This window comes from Equus asinus, chromosome 5, assembly GCF_041296235.1.
Source record: "Equus asinus isolate D_3611 breed Donkey chromosome 5, EquAss-T2T_v2, whole genome shotgun sequence".
NCBI classification, from domain to species: domain Eukaryota; kingdom Metazoa; phylum Chordata; class Mammalia; order Perissodactyla; family Equidae; genus Equus; species Equus asinus.
In genome coordinates, this window is record NC_091794.1 from 58,417,526 (window position 1) to 58,435,113 (window position 17,588).

The 17,588-nt window shown below is 36.3% G+C and overlaps 1 protein-coding gene across 1 annotated transcript in view; it reads right to left on the reverse strand.

Annotated features, from left to right (window-relative positions):
• Positions 1–17,588, reverse strand: part of RSRC1 (arginine and serine rich coiled-coil 1) — a 407,598-nt gene that overhangs the window by 140,863 nt on the left and 249,147 nt on the right. The window contains exon 7 of the mRNA XM_070511416.1: positions 16,520–16,571. Within this exon, the coding sequence (XP_070367517.1) occupies positions 16,520–16,571 (52 nt within the window). The remainder of the gene's footprint in view (positions 1–16,519; positions 16,572–17,588) is intronic.

Genomic DNA, 17,588 nt, shown 5'->3' on the forward strand with positions numbered 1-17,588 from the left:
TCATCCTAGATACTGGGGAATTTTACCATGTTTATCTTAAATCTTTTCTATACCTCTTTAGGTTCTCTTCATAACTGCAGACCAATCAGAAAATAAAGAAAAGCCGGAAAAAAAAGGTTTTTAATAACCTTAAATCCCACCCCCCAGTGATAATAACCACTATTAGCATTCTGATATTCACCACCCAGGATATCTTTGAATGCAAACATTAACTTGTGGTCAAAACTAAAATAGGATCAGATCTCTCACACTGTTCAGGAGCCTCTGTTTCTTGAATCCCAAAATAGATCACAAATATATTTCTATTTCAATAAATATGTTGTACATATTAAAAAAAGAAAAACAGACTATACTATGATTTTCCTAGTTGAAAGTGAACATCAAGAATTCCTACTGTATGATATCCTTTGTATTGCCATTAATTATTTCAACTTTTGCAAAACTTGTTTTTATTTATACGTAACAAATTAATTTACATGTCTTGGATTCTCTAAAGAATGTATTTTCTAGTTTTGCTAAATAAAATTCAAAGAAATCCTTTATAAAAAATAGAACAAAATTTGAACTTTTATGGGATGACAGGAAAATTAAAAAATAACAGTTAACATTAAGAAAAATTAATAAAAGACTTTTTTGGAAGAGAGACAGGATTATTTGTTGATTTGTTACCATCAACTCTTTGTAAATTTAGGGGAAGATGCTGTACTCACATACAAAAAGGGCCACTCTATTTAAACAGTTTTTTTTTTTTTATTATGAAAGAAAAAAGAAACCCCAGGGTCTAAAATGTAATGAGTGATCCTATTAGTTCCACCAGACTAAAATCATACAGTCTACGTATGTGGTCTTTTCAGCCACATCTGTCATGAACCATTCTTACATCACAAAATGCAAAATACTGAGCATTGATTTACTAGATGAGACCTGGGAAAGTACCCATCATTTGATTTCCCCCTAAAAGAAGGATCGGCTCATAGGAAGATAGGTGACAGTTCTTTGCAGACTACACTCAGAACTTACACATTTTAGAATCAAATCTTAATAAATCTGAGCAACAAAGAGAAAACCATAATGAAGTAAAGGATTAAATAAAATGGAAAAACAAAAGCGATCTCAGTCATGACTTTCTTAAATCCAAATATTTTGCTTGGCTAGAAACATGGGTAAATTATTAAAAATATTTATGATATGTGAAAATGTATAAAAGTGCTTACTACATAGTAGATGCTCAATAAATCACACTCATTATCTTAAATACTTCATGAAACACATTTTTATTAATCATTTTATATACTGATCTGATAGTCCTCCTTTCAAAAGCTCTCAGTTTCACTAAAATGGAATTTTTACTTAATACAAAATGCATAGTATAGAAGAGTTTTGAATTAATTATTTCTTCCACTTATGTGAAATCTACACTAAACACTTTTTGGTAAATTTCTTTACATAGTGTTATTTTACTCTTATCAAAAAAAATAGATGTATAATTTTCCGTATAGGAAAAGGTTGAGTATCATTCCAAATTTTTAATGGTTTAAATTATGAAATATTAAAGGGTGATTAATAAAAACAAACTTCATTACATAATCTTGCTTTAGATAAATTATTTACAATGATTCTAAAACTAATAAAAAAGAAACTGCACACGACATATAAACAAATATCCAAATCTTATACACTTGTCAGTCTTTCAATAATGAAGTCAGGGGAAAAATAAATTCACAGACACCCAAGTGAATTGGCAACTGTAAGTGACAGAAGCCCTTCTAAATCCTCTGTTTACACTGGGGATTAGTGGAGTAGATTTTGAGTTGCGAACTGAACAGTCCACGGTCAAGGGAACCTGCTCCCTGTCGGCCCGCAGGGCATAAGGACAAAGCATGGTCCTGGTAGGAAGTGACCCATAAACGTATTCCTATCCAGGATTTATACAAAGCCAGTCTGCCTCACAGAAACTCCATATGACCATTAACTGGCCTGCAAGGCCTGCCAGGAGGCCTAATTACAGGTCTACAGAGCCCAATAACAAAAGCTGAAGGGCTTTAGCCTAGGGATGATCTGCTTTACACCGACTTGAGAGAGTCCATATAGAGGACCCAAAAGAAAGAGGGTTAGCTTTAAAATTCTCCCCAGAGATCCAGCATTGTACTCGAGGCTAGAAAGCCCACATGCAACATACTTCAGCTAGGCTTGAACATACCACCCTCTCAAAATTAACATTCAACCACTGTCTGCTTAACATCTGCTCAAACATGGCAAGTTGCTGTGATATTGTTAGACCCTGGCTGATAGCTTTCTTCTTACCAAATATTATTAGGGATAAATAATAATCATTCAAATATAAATGTGTAACTGATGCTAAAACAAATAAGTATACTTTTTAAAAGCAATTTACTTAATTATTCTCTTTAGGAAGCACTATTATATCTTTTTGGATTAACACCAAGCCAAAAATCATGTTCATTATTGGAAACTGGAAGTTAAATTAACAATATCAATTTGACTTTGCATTAAAGCTATTAAATTGTATGTAGAATTTCTGAAGTTTGCAGAAACCATATTTAATGAAAAAAAGGTTTTAACCAATGGCCAAATCAATTAAACTATTTAAGGTTTTACTCATTTGTTTCTTTTAAAAAGCACTATTCTTAATTCTTGATAACTTATTCTAACTGTATATGGACATTGACACGAAGAGGATGGTTAGCTCAATATCTCTTTTTCTAAATACCTCATAAAGCCACTCAGATGATGCTACAGAAAACTACTCCTACTAGCTAACATTTATAGAACACTCAGTTACATGTTAGGTGCTGTTCTAAACACTTTATTACTTTAATTTATTTCTTATAAAAACTCTAAAGGTACATATTATTATTATCCCCACTTCATAATGAAAAAACTGAGGTCCAACAAGGTTTAACAACTTTCCCATGGCTTTATCAGTAAATAATGGGGCCAGGAAAGGGACTCATACCATCTGACATCATACTAATTGCTAACATCTACTGAATACTTAATATGTACCAGGTACTGTTCTATGTTTTACAAATGTTAACTCATTTAAACTCTGTAACAACACCGCATTAGTTATGTACTAATAATATCTCCATTTTATAGGTGAGGAAACTAAAGGAGAGTAAAGGGGAAGTGATCCGCGCAAGCTCACGAAGTTAGTTAGTGAAGCCGGATATGAAGCTAGACTACCAACACACAATAGAGCAGAAGCCTGCGTGGGGAAAAAAGAGGTCTGAAAACTATTCATTTATTGGTTTGCCCTACATAAAAGCCTCTCTCACAATAAAGCAGCCTATTTCTTGGAGCCACAGATCAGTGGTCAGAAACCTACAGTGCAAAACCTCAGTCAGCTTTCAATCAGCGTAGCAGAATGGCTTTCTATGCTCGCCAGAAACAGTACAACATTATCATGGCAATCTCATTTGCAATTCTCAGAATCACAAATATTAAACTACACTAGACTTCAGAGAAGGATCGAGACTTCCAAGATCACATGGCTAGGACGTGAAAGGGTCAGGACTTGGCTTCCAAGTACTTCATGAGTGACCAAGAGAATACACTTGAAGTTTAACATGCTGCGGAAGAACTGGGATGGAGCGAGGCACTTACGGCTTATTCCTAAGCACAGCTTCTTACCTGAGTGTAGTACGTATGTGTGTAACTCATCTGTGTTTACAGTACCTAACCAGCTTCTATTCTAGCAAGGGCCACTGAGATGCATGTCCTTAGTTATGCTGAAGACAGACAAAACACTGGTGATCAAAAAACATTACCCTAGATTTTTCAAAGTTATCAGAAATTTAGCTATTATGAGACTCTAATAGTTGAGCAAAAGAATTTCTTTTCTGACTGAAACTTTAATCCTTTTGTATTATCAATTAAAAACAATTTATTTCAGACTCAAACATTTTCTTGAGGATAGAAGTTATTTTACTGTAAGGTAATTATAGTATTACGCCTAACAAAACAAGGTATGTATTTGGTAATATTTTCTATCACTCTTCTTTCTGTCCAACGTAACTCAAGGATTTCATCTATGGGTAGAAATAACTCAAGAGTCAGAAATCATTGGATTTAAGACCTGGTTCTACTACTTATGAGCTATTGATCTTTTACAACTCATTTAAGCTTTCAGAATATTTGTAAAATGGAGTTAATTAGCTCTCCATGCAGCGATGTGAGTCAAATGATAAGAGACTTATGACAGTGCTTTCAAAACTATAAGGTACAACACAAAGTGTGGTCGATACTATTCAGAAAATGAAATATTACGGAGGTTTTATGATAAAGGTGAGTTACCATACATGCACTAAAAGAAATTTCTACTTTTTCTTATAACAGTAGAGATATAATTTAAAGATTGCATGTGTCAATAATTCTATTAAAAGTAAAATATTAAGGAGATTTTAGAGAAAACTGTGTTTTGAACCACTTGAAAAAGAAAGTGTTATCTTTTCATGCTGATGAAAAATATTTATGTTTTGGACCTTCAGACCTATGAACATACTTGGCATAAGATTATATTGTGTTTTTGTGGAAAACCCAAATAATGTTTGGAATGGTCAAACCACAGTGAGAGCAAAAATGACAGAGACAAATCTTTAAGTAAACGTATTATCTTCCTCTTTCCTCCTGAGAACCAAGTTTCATTATCTTTTCTGTCATGCCCTATCTTAAAGTTTAAGATTAAAAAGATTATTGCTATATATTTTCTACTTTTCAATCCTGGGAATTTTTTAGTATATTTATTTTAAAATCTATCAAACAGTGATTAAGATGAGCACACCACCATTTAAAGGTTTAATTTTCAGTTATCCAGATCCACGTGTTTCTTCACAATGACTCATTTACCAAAGACTAACAGCTGAAATTCTGTTTGGTGAGTACTATTCACTAACGGTGCTGTTAAAACTGCTGGGAGAGATTCCGGAGTTTTAGATATGGTTCATAACTTGCAGATGTTTATTTCAATAGGAAAGTAAGTCCAACATTCATGAAACAATTAAATATTAATATCAGCAGTGTGTGAGTAAATATCAGCATAAATGGTGTGCACAGACAAGGACAAAAAGGATTCAAAAAAGAGAAAGATTATGTGCTGGAATGGGCAGGGAAATCACATGGAAATTTTATTTGAGAGGCATCTTGAGTGTCTGGAGAAGGGGAGGAAGGAGAAAGACATTTCTAGAAGAGAAAAAGTCATGAGCAAAGATTCTTAGGTAGAAAAGAGCCTGAGGAACTCAAAGAACAAGAGAAGAAGCACAGAAATGAATTCTAAGGAACGAAGTTAGAAAGGTCTGTGGATCCATCGTACGGAGCCTTGGAACTTTAGTATAAAGGTGTAAACTGATTTTGTAAGCAATCGAGAGCCAACAAATAATTTTGAGCAAAGGAGCAGCATGACCAAACGGTGGCTGAGGAAGAATCATCCAGCAGCGGTATTCACAAAAAGTATAAACCTTTTCTGGTGGCTACAATTTGCCAGGCTCTGGGCTAGGCACTTCACATATTATATTTATCTTCACAACAACCCCAGAAGGTATTATCTTCCCCCTTACAGATTAGGAAGTTATGGTACAGAGAAGTCCCCAAAGTTAAATACTTCCACACAGGGAACTTAAATGTAGACAACAGGGGGTTGTACTCTTATACTGCTAGTGGGAATGCAACGATTCAGCACTGTGTAAAAGTTTGGTGGTTTTTCAAAAAGTTAAATGTAGAATTACCAAATCACCCCATAATATACTCCTAGGTATATACTCCCCCAAATTACAAACAAGTTCTCAAACAAGTACACGTATATGCATGGTCATAGTAACTCTATTCACAATCACCAAAGGTGCATCAGCATAAGAATGAATAAACAAATGGAGTGTATGTACACACACACACACACACACACACACACACACACACACACACACACATATATACACACACACACACACACACACACACAATGGAATATTATTCAGCCATAAAAAGGGATAAAATACTGACGCATGCTATAACCTGACTGTACCTCCAAAACATTATACTAAATGAAAGAAGCCAGACGCACAGGTCATACATTGTATGATTCCATTTATATGAAACATGCAGAACAGATAAATGCATAGAGACAGAGGGCAGACTGGTGGTTGCCAGGACCTGGGGGTAAGGGGTGAGGAGAGAAACTGCTGTATAAGTAAGAGTTTTTACTTTGGAGTGATGGAAATGCTTTGGAACTAGGTATTGGTTATTCAGCACTGTGAATATATTTAATGCCACTAAAGTGCTCACTTTAAACAATTATGATTAATTTTATATTATGTGAATTTCATCTCAATAAATTACTTTTAAAAAATAGATACCTATAGGGAACTAGAAAATATCCACGCCTGTCATATTCCATTTTAAAAAATAAACCTCTGTTTGGGCCAAACAACAGACATCGAACCACTCAAGGTGACAGAATGAGCAAGCGGTGGCGCAGCCTCAGAACCCTGCTACTGTGCACTCGCAGCTCTCTGCAGAAGTGACAGAGTGCAGCAAGAGACTAAATAGGAGGGAAAGGATTCACCTTCGGGTGGAATGTTTGGCATTTAGACTAAGGACATGGAGGTGGGAAAGATAATAAAGGAAAAATATAAAAAATATATCAAAATAAGAGTTATTAATTCTAGGTGAATGATTGCTTATAAAGAAGTCAAAGATTAAAACTGCAAGGTTTTGAATCTTAAATGAGAGAACAGTACAAGTGTTTTGAAAAAGGGAAGGAAGAAATCATGGCAGAAAGAGTTTTTAATTGGATTTACTCAATATCATAGAGTAAATCGTTAGCTGAGGTTACAACTAAAGATTCAGTCTTACAGATTTACACAATTTTGCAACCTTCCGAGTCCTATTGGCATTTGGAAAAAAAAAGGAAGCTTAGATATAACCTTAACTTCACATCACCTTAGAAGCAAAAGTTAAACAAAAGACAGGAAATCTGGTTTCAATTGCAATTTGGCAATGAACATGAAGAAAGACTCTATCTGGCTGGTGGAAGGGACACCAACACTGTTTTAACCAGCACTTCATCTGATACTGATGCACACTGAAGTTTGAGATCCACTACTCCAGAGAAAAATCACAAATATTCATAAAGAGTCATCTACAGAGAAAGGTGCGAAGACGGCAGCGTAGGCAGACTCTGAGCTCACCTGCTGCCACGAACACAACAAATTTACAACTACTCTGGGAACAATTACTCTGAGAGAGAACTGAAAACTGGACAAAAAGAACCCCCGTGACAAGGAACAGTGTTGACCAAGGTGGAAGAGGCAGAAATTCCTTTCTGGAGAGAAAAAAAAAGTCACCTTCGCCAGCCACAGCACTTCACAGCCAGACAGGAACAATCCTGAGGGATGCAGCTTCCCTTGGAGGAGTGGGGGACCTGAGGGGGGGGACGTTACTGCTATAAACATCCTTTGGACTCAGCACAACTGAGACGAGTGTCATCATATCTGGCTTTGCTGGCTACTAACAACAATGGGGAATACCCTAAGAAAACCTATTGGACATAAGGGAAAAAAAGCCAGCTCTTAAAGGGCTCACACACAAATTCACCCATTTTGGAAAGCAACCTAAAATCACCAGAAAAACAAGTGCACAGTCCTTTGGTGAAAAGAGACTCACCTGACAGGCTCTAGGTAAATCTTGGTGAGAGGTGAGACCTCTTTAGGGACTGAGACATTGGTGGCAGCCATTGTTGTGACCTAGTACAGGCGTGCTGACACAGACGCTGGCAGACGCCATTGGAGTTCTTCCCCTCACCTGTTAGCCCAGGGGTCTGCCCCACACACTAGAGCACCAACTTAATCCATCTCAGCCAGGGAAGGAAGCCTGCCCTAGGGATGGGTTCCACCCAACAGCCAGCCCTCGGGCAACTTTTCGGCTTGTGTAGGCTGGGTGCTTGGATCCTCGGCAGCTGGGCAAGTGTGTCTGCCTCTGGAGGGCAGAAAGTACACAAGGAGTGGGTAGAGTGTGTGAGGCATTGGTGAAGAGTGCGGGATCTCTGCAGTGGTGGGACTGGATCCACTTCTGGGGGTCAGGGCACATGCCCGGGACAGGACTGTGTTGATGGTGTATGTGGCCCTGAGGGTGGTGGGGCTTGTCAGCTGGAGCAGACTTGTGTTTCTCAAACAGCCACACAGGGGACTGGCTCTGCCTTCCAAAGCCTGAAACAACTGGGTGCTCCCGAGCTAAGTGGGGGTCTGCCCCACTCAGCTGCAATCCTGAGAGCTGACAACAGCCTTGCAGGCCAGAGGCCTACAGCAACTCTAAGCCCCTGAGCCTTTCAACCAGTCATACTGGGGGCCTACTCACTAGACTAGAGGAAATCACCCAAGCTGAACAGATAAAAGAAAAAAGAATTTAAAAGAACGAGAACAGTCTAAGGGAGCTCTGGGACAACATCAAGCACACTAACATCCATATTATGGGTGTCCAAGAAGGAGAAGAGAGAGACAAAGGGGCAGAGAATCTGTTAGAAGAAATAATAGCTGAAAACTTTCCTAACCTAAGGAAGGAAACAGACATCCAGGTATAGAAAGCACAGAGAGCACCAAACAAAGTAAACCCAAAGAGGCCCACAGAAAGACACATTATAATTAAAATGCCAAGCATTAAAGATAAAGAGAGAATCCTAAAAGCTGAAAGAGAAAGACAACAAGTTACATACAAAGGAAACTCCCTAGAGCTATCAGCTGACTTCTCAGCAGAAACCCTACAGGCTAGAAGGGAGTGGCACAATATATTTAAAGTGCTGAAAGTAAAAAACCTACAGCCAGGGGGCTGGCCCAGTGGCCGAGTGGTTAAGTTCGCGCGCTCCGCTGCAGGCGGCCCAGTGTTTCGTTGGTTCGAATCCTGGGTGCGGACATGGCACTGCTCATCAAACCATGCTGAGGCAGCGTCCTACATGCCACAACTAGAAGGACTCACAATGAAGAATATACAACTATGTACTGGGGGGCTTTGGGGAGAAAAAAAAAAAAAAAACCTACAGCCAAGAATACTCTACCTGGCAGGGTGATCATTCAGAATGGAAGGAGCAATAAAGAGTTTTCCAGACAAACAGAAATTAAAGGAGTATATCATCAAGAGATGAGTTTTACAAGAAATGTTAAAGGTACCTATTTAAGTGGGAAAGAGAAGACCACAAATAGGAATAAGGAAATTATGGAAAAAAAAAAAAAAAAACAAAGCAATAAAATCACTGGTAAGGGCAACCACCTATAAAGACAATATGAAGGTCAAAAGACAAAAGTACTAAAATTACCTATTTCCATGATAAGAAGGTAAGGGATACACACACACACACAAAAGAGGTAAGATATGGTATCAAAAACACAAAATGTGGGAGGAGGGGAGGAAAAGAGTAGAGCTTTTAGAAAGAGGTCAAACTAAAGAGACCATCAACTCAATATAGATTGCTGTGTACACAGATTATGATATGTGAACTTCATGATAATCACAAACCAGAAATCTATAATAAATACACAAAAAAATTAAGAGAAAGGAACCCAAACATAATACTAAAGAAAACCATCAAACCACAAGGGAGGAGAGCAAGAGAAGAAGAAAGGAACAGAGAAGAACTACTAAAACATCCAAAAAGAAAGTAACAAAACGGCAATAAGTACATACTTATTAATAGCTACTTTAAAAATCAATGGACTAAATGCTACAATCACCACACAGGGTGGCGCCAGCCATGTGGCATAGTGGGTAAGTCTGCCTGCTCTACTTCGGTGGCCCAGGGTTTGCAGGCTCAGATCCCAGGTGCAGACCTATGCATTGCTTATCAAGCTATGCTGTGGCAGGCGTCCCACATATAAAATAGAGGAAGATGGGCACAGATGTTAGCTCAAGGCTAATCTTCCTCAAAAGAAAAAAAAAAAGGCACAGGGTGGCTGATTGGATAAAAACCAAGATCCATATACATACTGCATACAAGAGACACACTTCAAACCTAAAGGCACTCACAAACTGAAAGTGAAGGGATGGAAAAAGATATTCCATGCAACTGGCAAAAAAAGAGAAAGCTTTGGGGTAGCAATACTTATCTTAGACAAAATAGACTTTAAAACAAAAACTGTAACGAGACAAAGAAGGGCACTACATAATGATAAAGGGAACAATCCAACAAGAGGATATAACACTCGTGAATATCTACGTACCCAACATAGGAGCACCTAAATATATAGAGCAATTATTAACAGACATAAAAGCAGAAATAAACAAAAACACAGTAATACTAGGGGACTTTAACACTTCACTTACAAAAATGGATACATCATCCAAACAGAAGAACAATAAGGAAACATTGGCCTTAAAGGACACATTAGACCAGATGGACTTAGTAGATATATACAGAACCTTCCATCCAAAAACCAGAGAACAAATATTCTTTTCAAATGCACATGGAACATTCTCCAGGATTGATCCATATTAAGCCACAAAACAAGTCTCAATAAATTTAAGAAGATTAAATAATACCAAGCATCTTTTCTGACCAGAAAGGTATTAAACTAGAAAACAACTAGAGGAAGAAAATCAGAAAAGCCACAAACATGTGGAGATGAACAAAATACTACTGAACAATGACTGGGTCAATGAAGAAATCAAAGGAGAAATTAAAAAATACCTGGAGACAAATGAAAATGAAAATACAACATGCCAAAATTTATGGGATACAGCAAAAGTGGTTCTAAGAGGGAAGTTTATAGCAGTACAGGCCTACCTTAATAAACAAGAAAAACCACAAATGATCTAACGGTGCACCTAAAGGAACTGGAAAAAGAAGAACAAACAAAGCCCAAAATCAGCAGAAGGAAGGTAATAATAAAAATCAGAGCAAAAATAAACAAAATAGAGACTAAAAACACAATAGAAAAAAATCAGTGAAACCAACAGCTGGTTCTTTGAAAAGACAAACAAAATTGAAAAACCTTTAGTTAGACTCACCAAGAAAAAAAGAGAAGAGACTCAAATAAATAAAATCAGAAATGAAAGAGGAGAAACTACAACAGACACCTCAGAAATACAAAAGATAATAAGAGAATACTACAAAAAGGTATATGCCAAGAAATTGGATAATACAGAAGAAATGGATAAATTCTTAGAATCATACAACCTTCCCAAACTGAATCCAGAAGCAGAGAATTTGAATAGAGCAATCACCAGTAAGGGGATTGAAACAGTAATCAAAAACCTCCCCCAAAACAGAAGTCCAGGACCAGATGGCTTCCCTGGTGAATTCTACCAAACACTCAAAGAAGACTTAATACTTATCCTTCTCAAACTATTCTAAAAAACTGAAGAGAGGAGGAAGCTTTCTAACTCATTCTACAAAGCCAACGTTACCCTGATAGCAAAACCAGACAAGGACAACACAAAAAAAGAAAATTACAGGCCAATATCACAGATGAACATCGATGCAAACATTCTCAACAAAATACTAGCAAATTGAATACAACAATACATTAAAAGATCATACACCATGATCAATTGGGATTTATTCCAGGGATGCAGGGATGGTTCAATGTCTACAAATCAATCAACATGATACACCACACTAACAAAATGAAGAATAAAAATCACATGATCATCTCGATAGATGCAAAGTATGTGACAAGATACAGGATGCATTTATGACAAAAAACTGAATAAAATGGTTACAGAAGGAAAGTACCTCAACAAAATAAAGGCCATATGTGACAAACCCACAGCTAATATCATTCTCAATGGAGAAAAACTGAAAGCTATTTTTCTAAGAAAGAGAACTAGACAAGGATGCCTACTTTCACCACTCTTATTTAACATAGTATTGGAAGTCCTACCCAAAGCTATCAGGCAAGAAAAAGAAATATAACGGATCCAAATTGGAGAGGAAGAAGTAAAGCTGTTATTATTTGTAGATGACATGATTTTACATATAGAAAACCCTAAAGAATCCACCAAAACACTTTTAGAAATAATAAATGAATACAGTAAAGTTGTAGGATATAAACAAAAATCAGTTGTGTTTCTATACATTAACAATGAAGTAGGAAAAAGAGATATTAACAATACAACCCCACTTACAATTGCAAGAACAAGAATAAAATACCTAGGAATAAAATTAACCAAAGAGTTAAAACCTTTTTATAGTTGAAACTATAAAATCTTGTTGAGAGAAATTAAAGACACAATGAAGTGGAAAGATATTCTATGCTCTTGGATTGGAAGAATTAACATAGTTAAAATGTCCATACTTCCCAAAGCAATGTACAGATTCAATGCAATCCATATCAAAGTTCCAACAATATTTTTCACAGAAATAGAACAAAGAATCCTAAAACTTATATGGAACAACAAAAGACCCCGAATAGCCAAATGAACCCTGAGAAAAAAAGAACAAAGCTGGAGGTATCACACTTCCTGATTTCAAACTATACTACAAAGCTACAGTAACCAAAACAGCATGGTAGTGGCACAAAAAAAGACACACATCAATGGAACAGAATCGAGAGCCCAGAAATAAACCCACACTTACATGGACAGCTAAGTCTCTTCAATAAATGGTGTTGGGAAAACTGGACAGCCACATGTAACAGAATGAAATTAGACCATTATCTTACACCATGCACAAAAATTAACTCAAAATGGATTAAAGACTTGAATGTAAGACTTGAAACCATGGAAGTTCTAGAAGAAAACACAGGTAGTACACTCTTCAACATTGGTCTTAGCAGCATATTTTCAAGTACCATGTCTGACCAGGCAAGGGAAACAAAAGAAAAAATAGACAAATGGGACTACATCAAACTAAAAAGCTTCTGCACAGCAAAGGAAACCATCAACAAAACAAAAAGACAAACTAACAATTGGGAGAAGATATTTGCAAACCATATATCAGATAAGGGGTTAATATCCAAAATATACAAAGAACTTACACATCTCAACAACAAAAAAAACTAACAACCCAATTAAAAAGTGGGTAAAAGATCTGAACAGACATTTCTCCAAAGAGGATATACAGCTGGCCAACAGGCACATGAAAGGATGTTCGAATCATTAACTATCAGGGAAATGCAAATCAAAACTACAATGACATATCACCTCACTCTCGTCAGAATGTCTATAATTAACAAGACAGGAAACAACAATTGTTGGAGAGGATGTGGAGAGAAGGGAACCCTCGTACACTGCTGGTGGGAGTGCAAACTGGGGCAGTCACTATGGAAAGCAGTATGGAGATTCCACAAAAATTTAAGTAGAGCTACCATATGATTCAGTTATTCCACTGCTGGGTATTTATCCAAAGAAACATGAGTACGTAAAGATATGTGCCCCCCTATGTTCATTGCAGCATTATTCACAACAGCTAAGACTAGGAAGCAACCTAAGTGCTGATCAAAGGACAAACGGATAAAGAAGATGTGGTGTATATACACAACGGACTACTACTTAGCCATAAGAAATGAAATCGGCCATTTTTGATGCAGGGATGGACCTTGAGGGTTATTATGCTAAGCGAAATAAGTCAGAGGGAGAAAGTCAAACGCCATATGAACCCACTCATAAACAGAAGATAAAAACAGAAACAAACAATCACATAGAGACAGAGATTGGATCGGTGGTCACCAGAAGGGAAGGGGGGAGGGAGGAGGCGAAAGGGGTGATTAGGCACAGGTGTGGTGATGGGTTGTTATTAGTCTCTGGGTTGTGAACATGATGTAATCCACACAGGAATCGAAATATAATGATGTACACCTGAAATTAATGTAATGCTATAAACCGCTGTTACCGCAATAAAAAAAAGGAGACTATGTAAATGTGAAGACTTTGCATAGCAAAGTATAAAAATGTAACAGTTCAGTGCATACAAAATATGATCATTAATAAATACAATAAAATCTCTGACTTCAAATTCATGTTTGGTATAAAACACATGACACCCTACAGCTACATTTTGCTTAATGTTATTTTACTCATACATATTTCTTTCAAAACCATACCTCTGATAATAGTTGCCAAATGTTTTAAATATATTTTAATTCCAAACCAATAACATTATTAACACTCACTAAAAAATCAATAACAATGCAATGGTTCTATATACAACTTTCTTCTGGGACCCACAGTTAGAGTAAAATACTAAGTCTAATCAGCAGGATTTCTATATATGAACCCTATCTACCAGATTATAGTTACTATAAGGCTGAAATAAATCCTATCTCAAGAATCTAGCACATAGCCTTAAGACTTTCTCTGTATGCAATTTTAAGGCCCCAAAGTCAAGGGTGTTTTCCCTGGGAACTCAAGTAAACTCCAGAAGGGCGCTACCAGACCTTCCTAGCCAGCTGTGTAAACCTGAGGACTAGCCTAGACTTTAACTGCTAGACTTAAGGACCGACTGAGCTCCAGTTCTTTTTATTCCTCCCTTCTTCATTTGGCTCATTTGTTTATTTCTAATAATACAACGGACACCTTGAATTCATCACTGAAACAGAGAACTAGAACCTTAACAATAAGTTCTGTATTTCTCATGTGCTCCTCCCCTATTCAACCCTCTGCTTCGCCTCTCCAAGGCACAGTTATGATTAAAAGCAGTACTGGATATTTTTCAAAGGGGTATAACATGTTGTCACATTATAAAGCAATATACTCATGGAACTGGCATCAAAAAGCAAAGTCTGGTAAAAATGGTTACTTAACAAGCAGCAATGAAAAGTGGCAAAGCCCTTTTGTAAAAGAATTTAGTAAAAATGTACAAAAAGGAGTTCTAAATATTAATACCCTGTAATCTTATAAACTCATTTCCATAGTAATCAATCCCAAGAAAATAATCTAAAATATGGAAAACACAATTTGTAACAGGGTGTGTGTGCATTGCAGTATTATTGATAAAATGGAAAAGTTGGAGAAAACATAAATGTTCAATGAGAAGAAAATTATTAAATAAATAATGCTATGTCTAGCTCCAGTCTATCCTTTGCTTATTCAGGCCAATATAAGTTTTTTAATTTGAAAATCATCATAGTATTTTGAATCTCTCAAATTCACAGAACCTCGCTCTTTATCCTTAATAAAATGTAGAATGGTAAATTAAAAAATTAGTAGTGAGAGCTGGGATAGTATAAGCAAGTTATACACTGTGAGGTTTGGACTGTCAGACCTGTTTTATAATATGCTTCAAAGTCATCAACAGATTAAAAACACTGTATAAACCTATGATGAAATTCTGTGTAGCTGTCTTAATGGAAACAAATATTTTCTGGACTAAGCATCACAAATATTTTCCTTTAAAAGAAGAGTTGTCAACACTCAAATTATAAACTGGAAATATTTTTTTCAAAGTAAAATGCCACTAAAGAATGAATGTATATTATGCAGACGATAGAGAATCATATTAACTAGCTTTATCCTATACTATATTTATTTGAGAGTCAAAATATGAAAAACTCGAAGGCAAGCAAAATGTTAATAAATCATCTTTTCCACAGAATTAAAGATAAAATGAGTAAGATTAGTACATAAAATATAAGTGACTTTTAAAGTAATATGGAGAGGTATAGAGACATACAGTCAAAATATGTATCAATTTTTATCCCTACATGGCAAATCACTTCTATGAGCAGCTTATGAAGCTAGTATATCATTTATACTGCTATTCCCAAACTTTAGACTGCGGACAGTTTGGGTGAGAATGCAAGGAGCTAATGCACAAAATCCTTGAATCAATATGCACATACATATTTTCTCAATCAATGAATACTAAAATAAGTTACATACATTTTTGAAGAGTACATGAAGATTTAGAGTAAAATACCAGTAATTAGAAAAGAGAACATGGATCTTCTATATTTTTAAAAAGGTAAAGTATTTAATGTCTACATGAATCTGGGAATTATATCTAAAATCACAGTCCTAGTATTACTGTACCATTGAGAAATAAAACATAGGGTATTTTAAGATTAGATGGTATCTAGAACAAACAGTCCAACGAGTTAGTCCAATGTAACTGGATGAATCATGAAATGACATTTATCTCGTCTCCTTTAGAACAATGAAAATCTTGATTTAAAACACACCTCATACAAAAATTAAATCAAAATAGATTACAGTTTTAAATATAAAATGTGAAAATACAAAACTTCTAGGAGAAAATCTTCACAATGTTGAGTTAGGCAGAGAATTCTTAAACATGCCACCAAAAACAGTCTATAAAAGACAAAAAAAACCGGACTTCATCAAAATTAAAACCAAAAGTGAAGTCAATTTTATAAAAAAAAAAGGTAAAGAATGAACTTTTAGCATTATACTGCAGCAATAAATATTTCAGGTAAAATATGGCCATACATATAATCCAGAGCTCATAGATTTGTGAGGATATATGAAAATAGGTGTTTTTCTCTTTGACCCATCTGTGAGCATGCTAGGATTTATTTCATACTTTCTCATTTAAATAAAGTTAATTATCAACACTTACCAGCAGCTTCAAGAACCAGCTGTAGTCTGGCTTTGGCCTGTTCAGCTGGTGGCTGAAAATCAACCATAAAAGACATTTACAGGTCAGTTTTATATAGACGGAGCTTTAAATTAATGCATTGTTATGTGAGTATCAGAAAATTCAGAGACTTTTATCACAATCAGCATTAATATCCATCCACATCTTAATAAAACTCCACCACAGCAGCTCTACCTATCTACTCTCTCAACTCAGTAACTGCATCACACTTTTCATTAATATGATGCAAGAATGAAGGTCTTTCATTTTTTTACTGGCAAAGAGTTTGTCCACTAGCCAACACAGCACTAAACGACAATGGCTTCAATAACTTGCAAGTTAATAATGGGGCAAAACCCCCACAGTTAAAAACACACTCTCAGGTTCTGTTACTTCTTTGTGTACGGAAACATGTGGAGTAACCATTAGAATTTAAATGGCAACTTGAAGTCCAACATCTCAGGCAAGTCATATCCCAAAGCCAAATATCTTCTGCTTTCCTAACTGTCCGTGAAAGGAGCAATTGTGATGAAGATGTATTCCCATGTGAGTTACAGTTACACGCTTACAATTCCTACCAACTGTCCTAAAATTGTTCTCCTAACAAACCTTGATTCAATACAGTTGAGAATGTTGAAACTAAACTACTTTCCTACCAGTGACCTATCCTGAGATTCTTGGATAATGTGTTGATGGTATCAAAACTATAACATGGATTGTATGAAGATTATGATCTTAGGAAAGACTTGTTAAAAACTGTTTTTAAAACTTAAGACTTGAGTGACGTCAGAATCACGGCAGAGTGAACTTGCCTGGGACTCTCTCCCCTCCAACATAAAAGAAAAAGGGACATCCATACTCTAACAGAGGACACTCTAACATAATACAAAAACATCGGAGAGACACACAGTCACATGACGGAAGGCAGAGAGGCTAGAGCCCCCCTTGGAGGAGCCGGAACCAGGTAAGAGAGAACTTCGCTCCCTCCCCTAAAGACTGATTCCAACTCGAGAGGAAATGTGAGGGAAGGAAAGGGGGTGGGGACACTCGT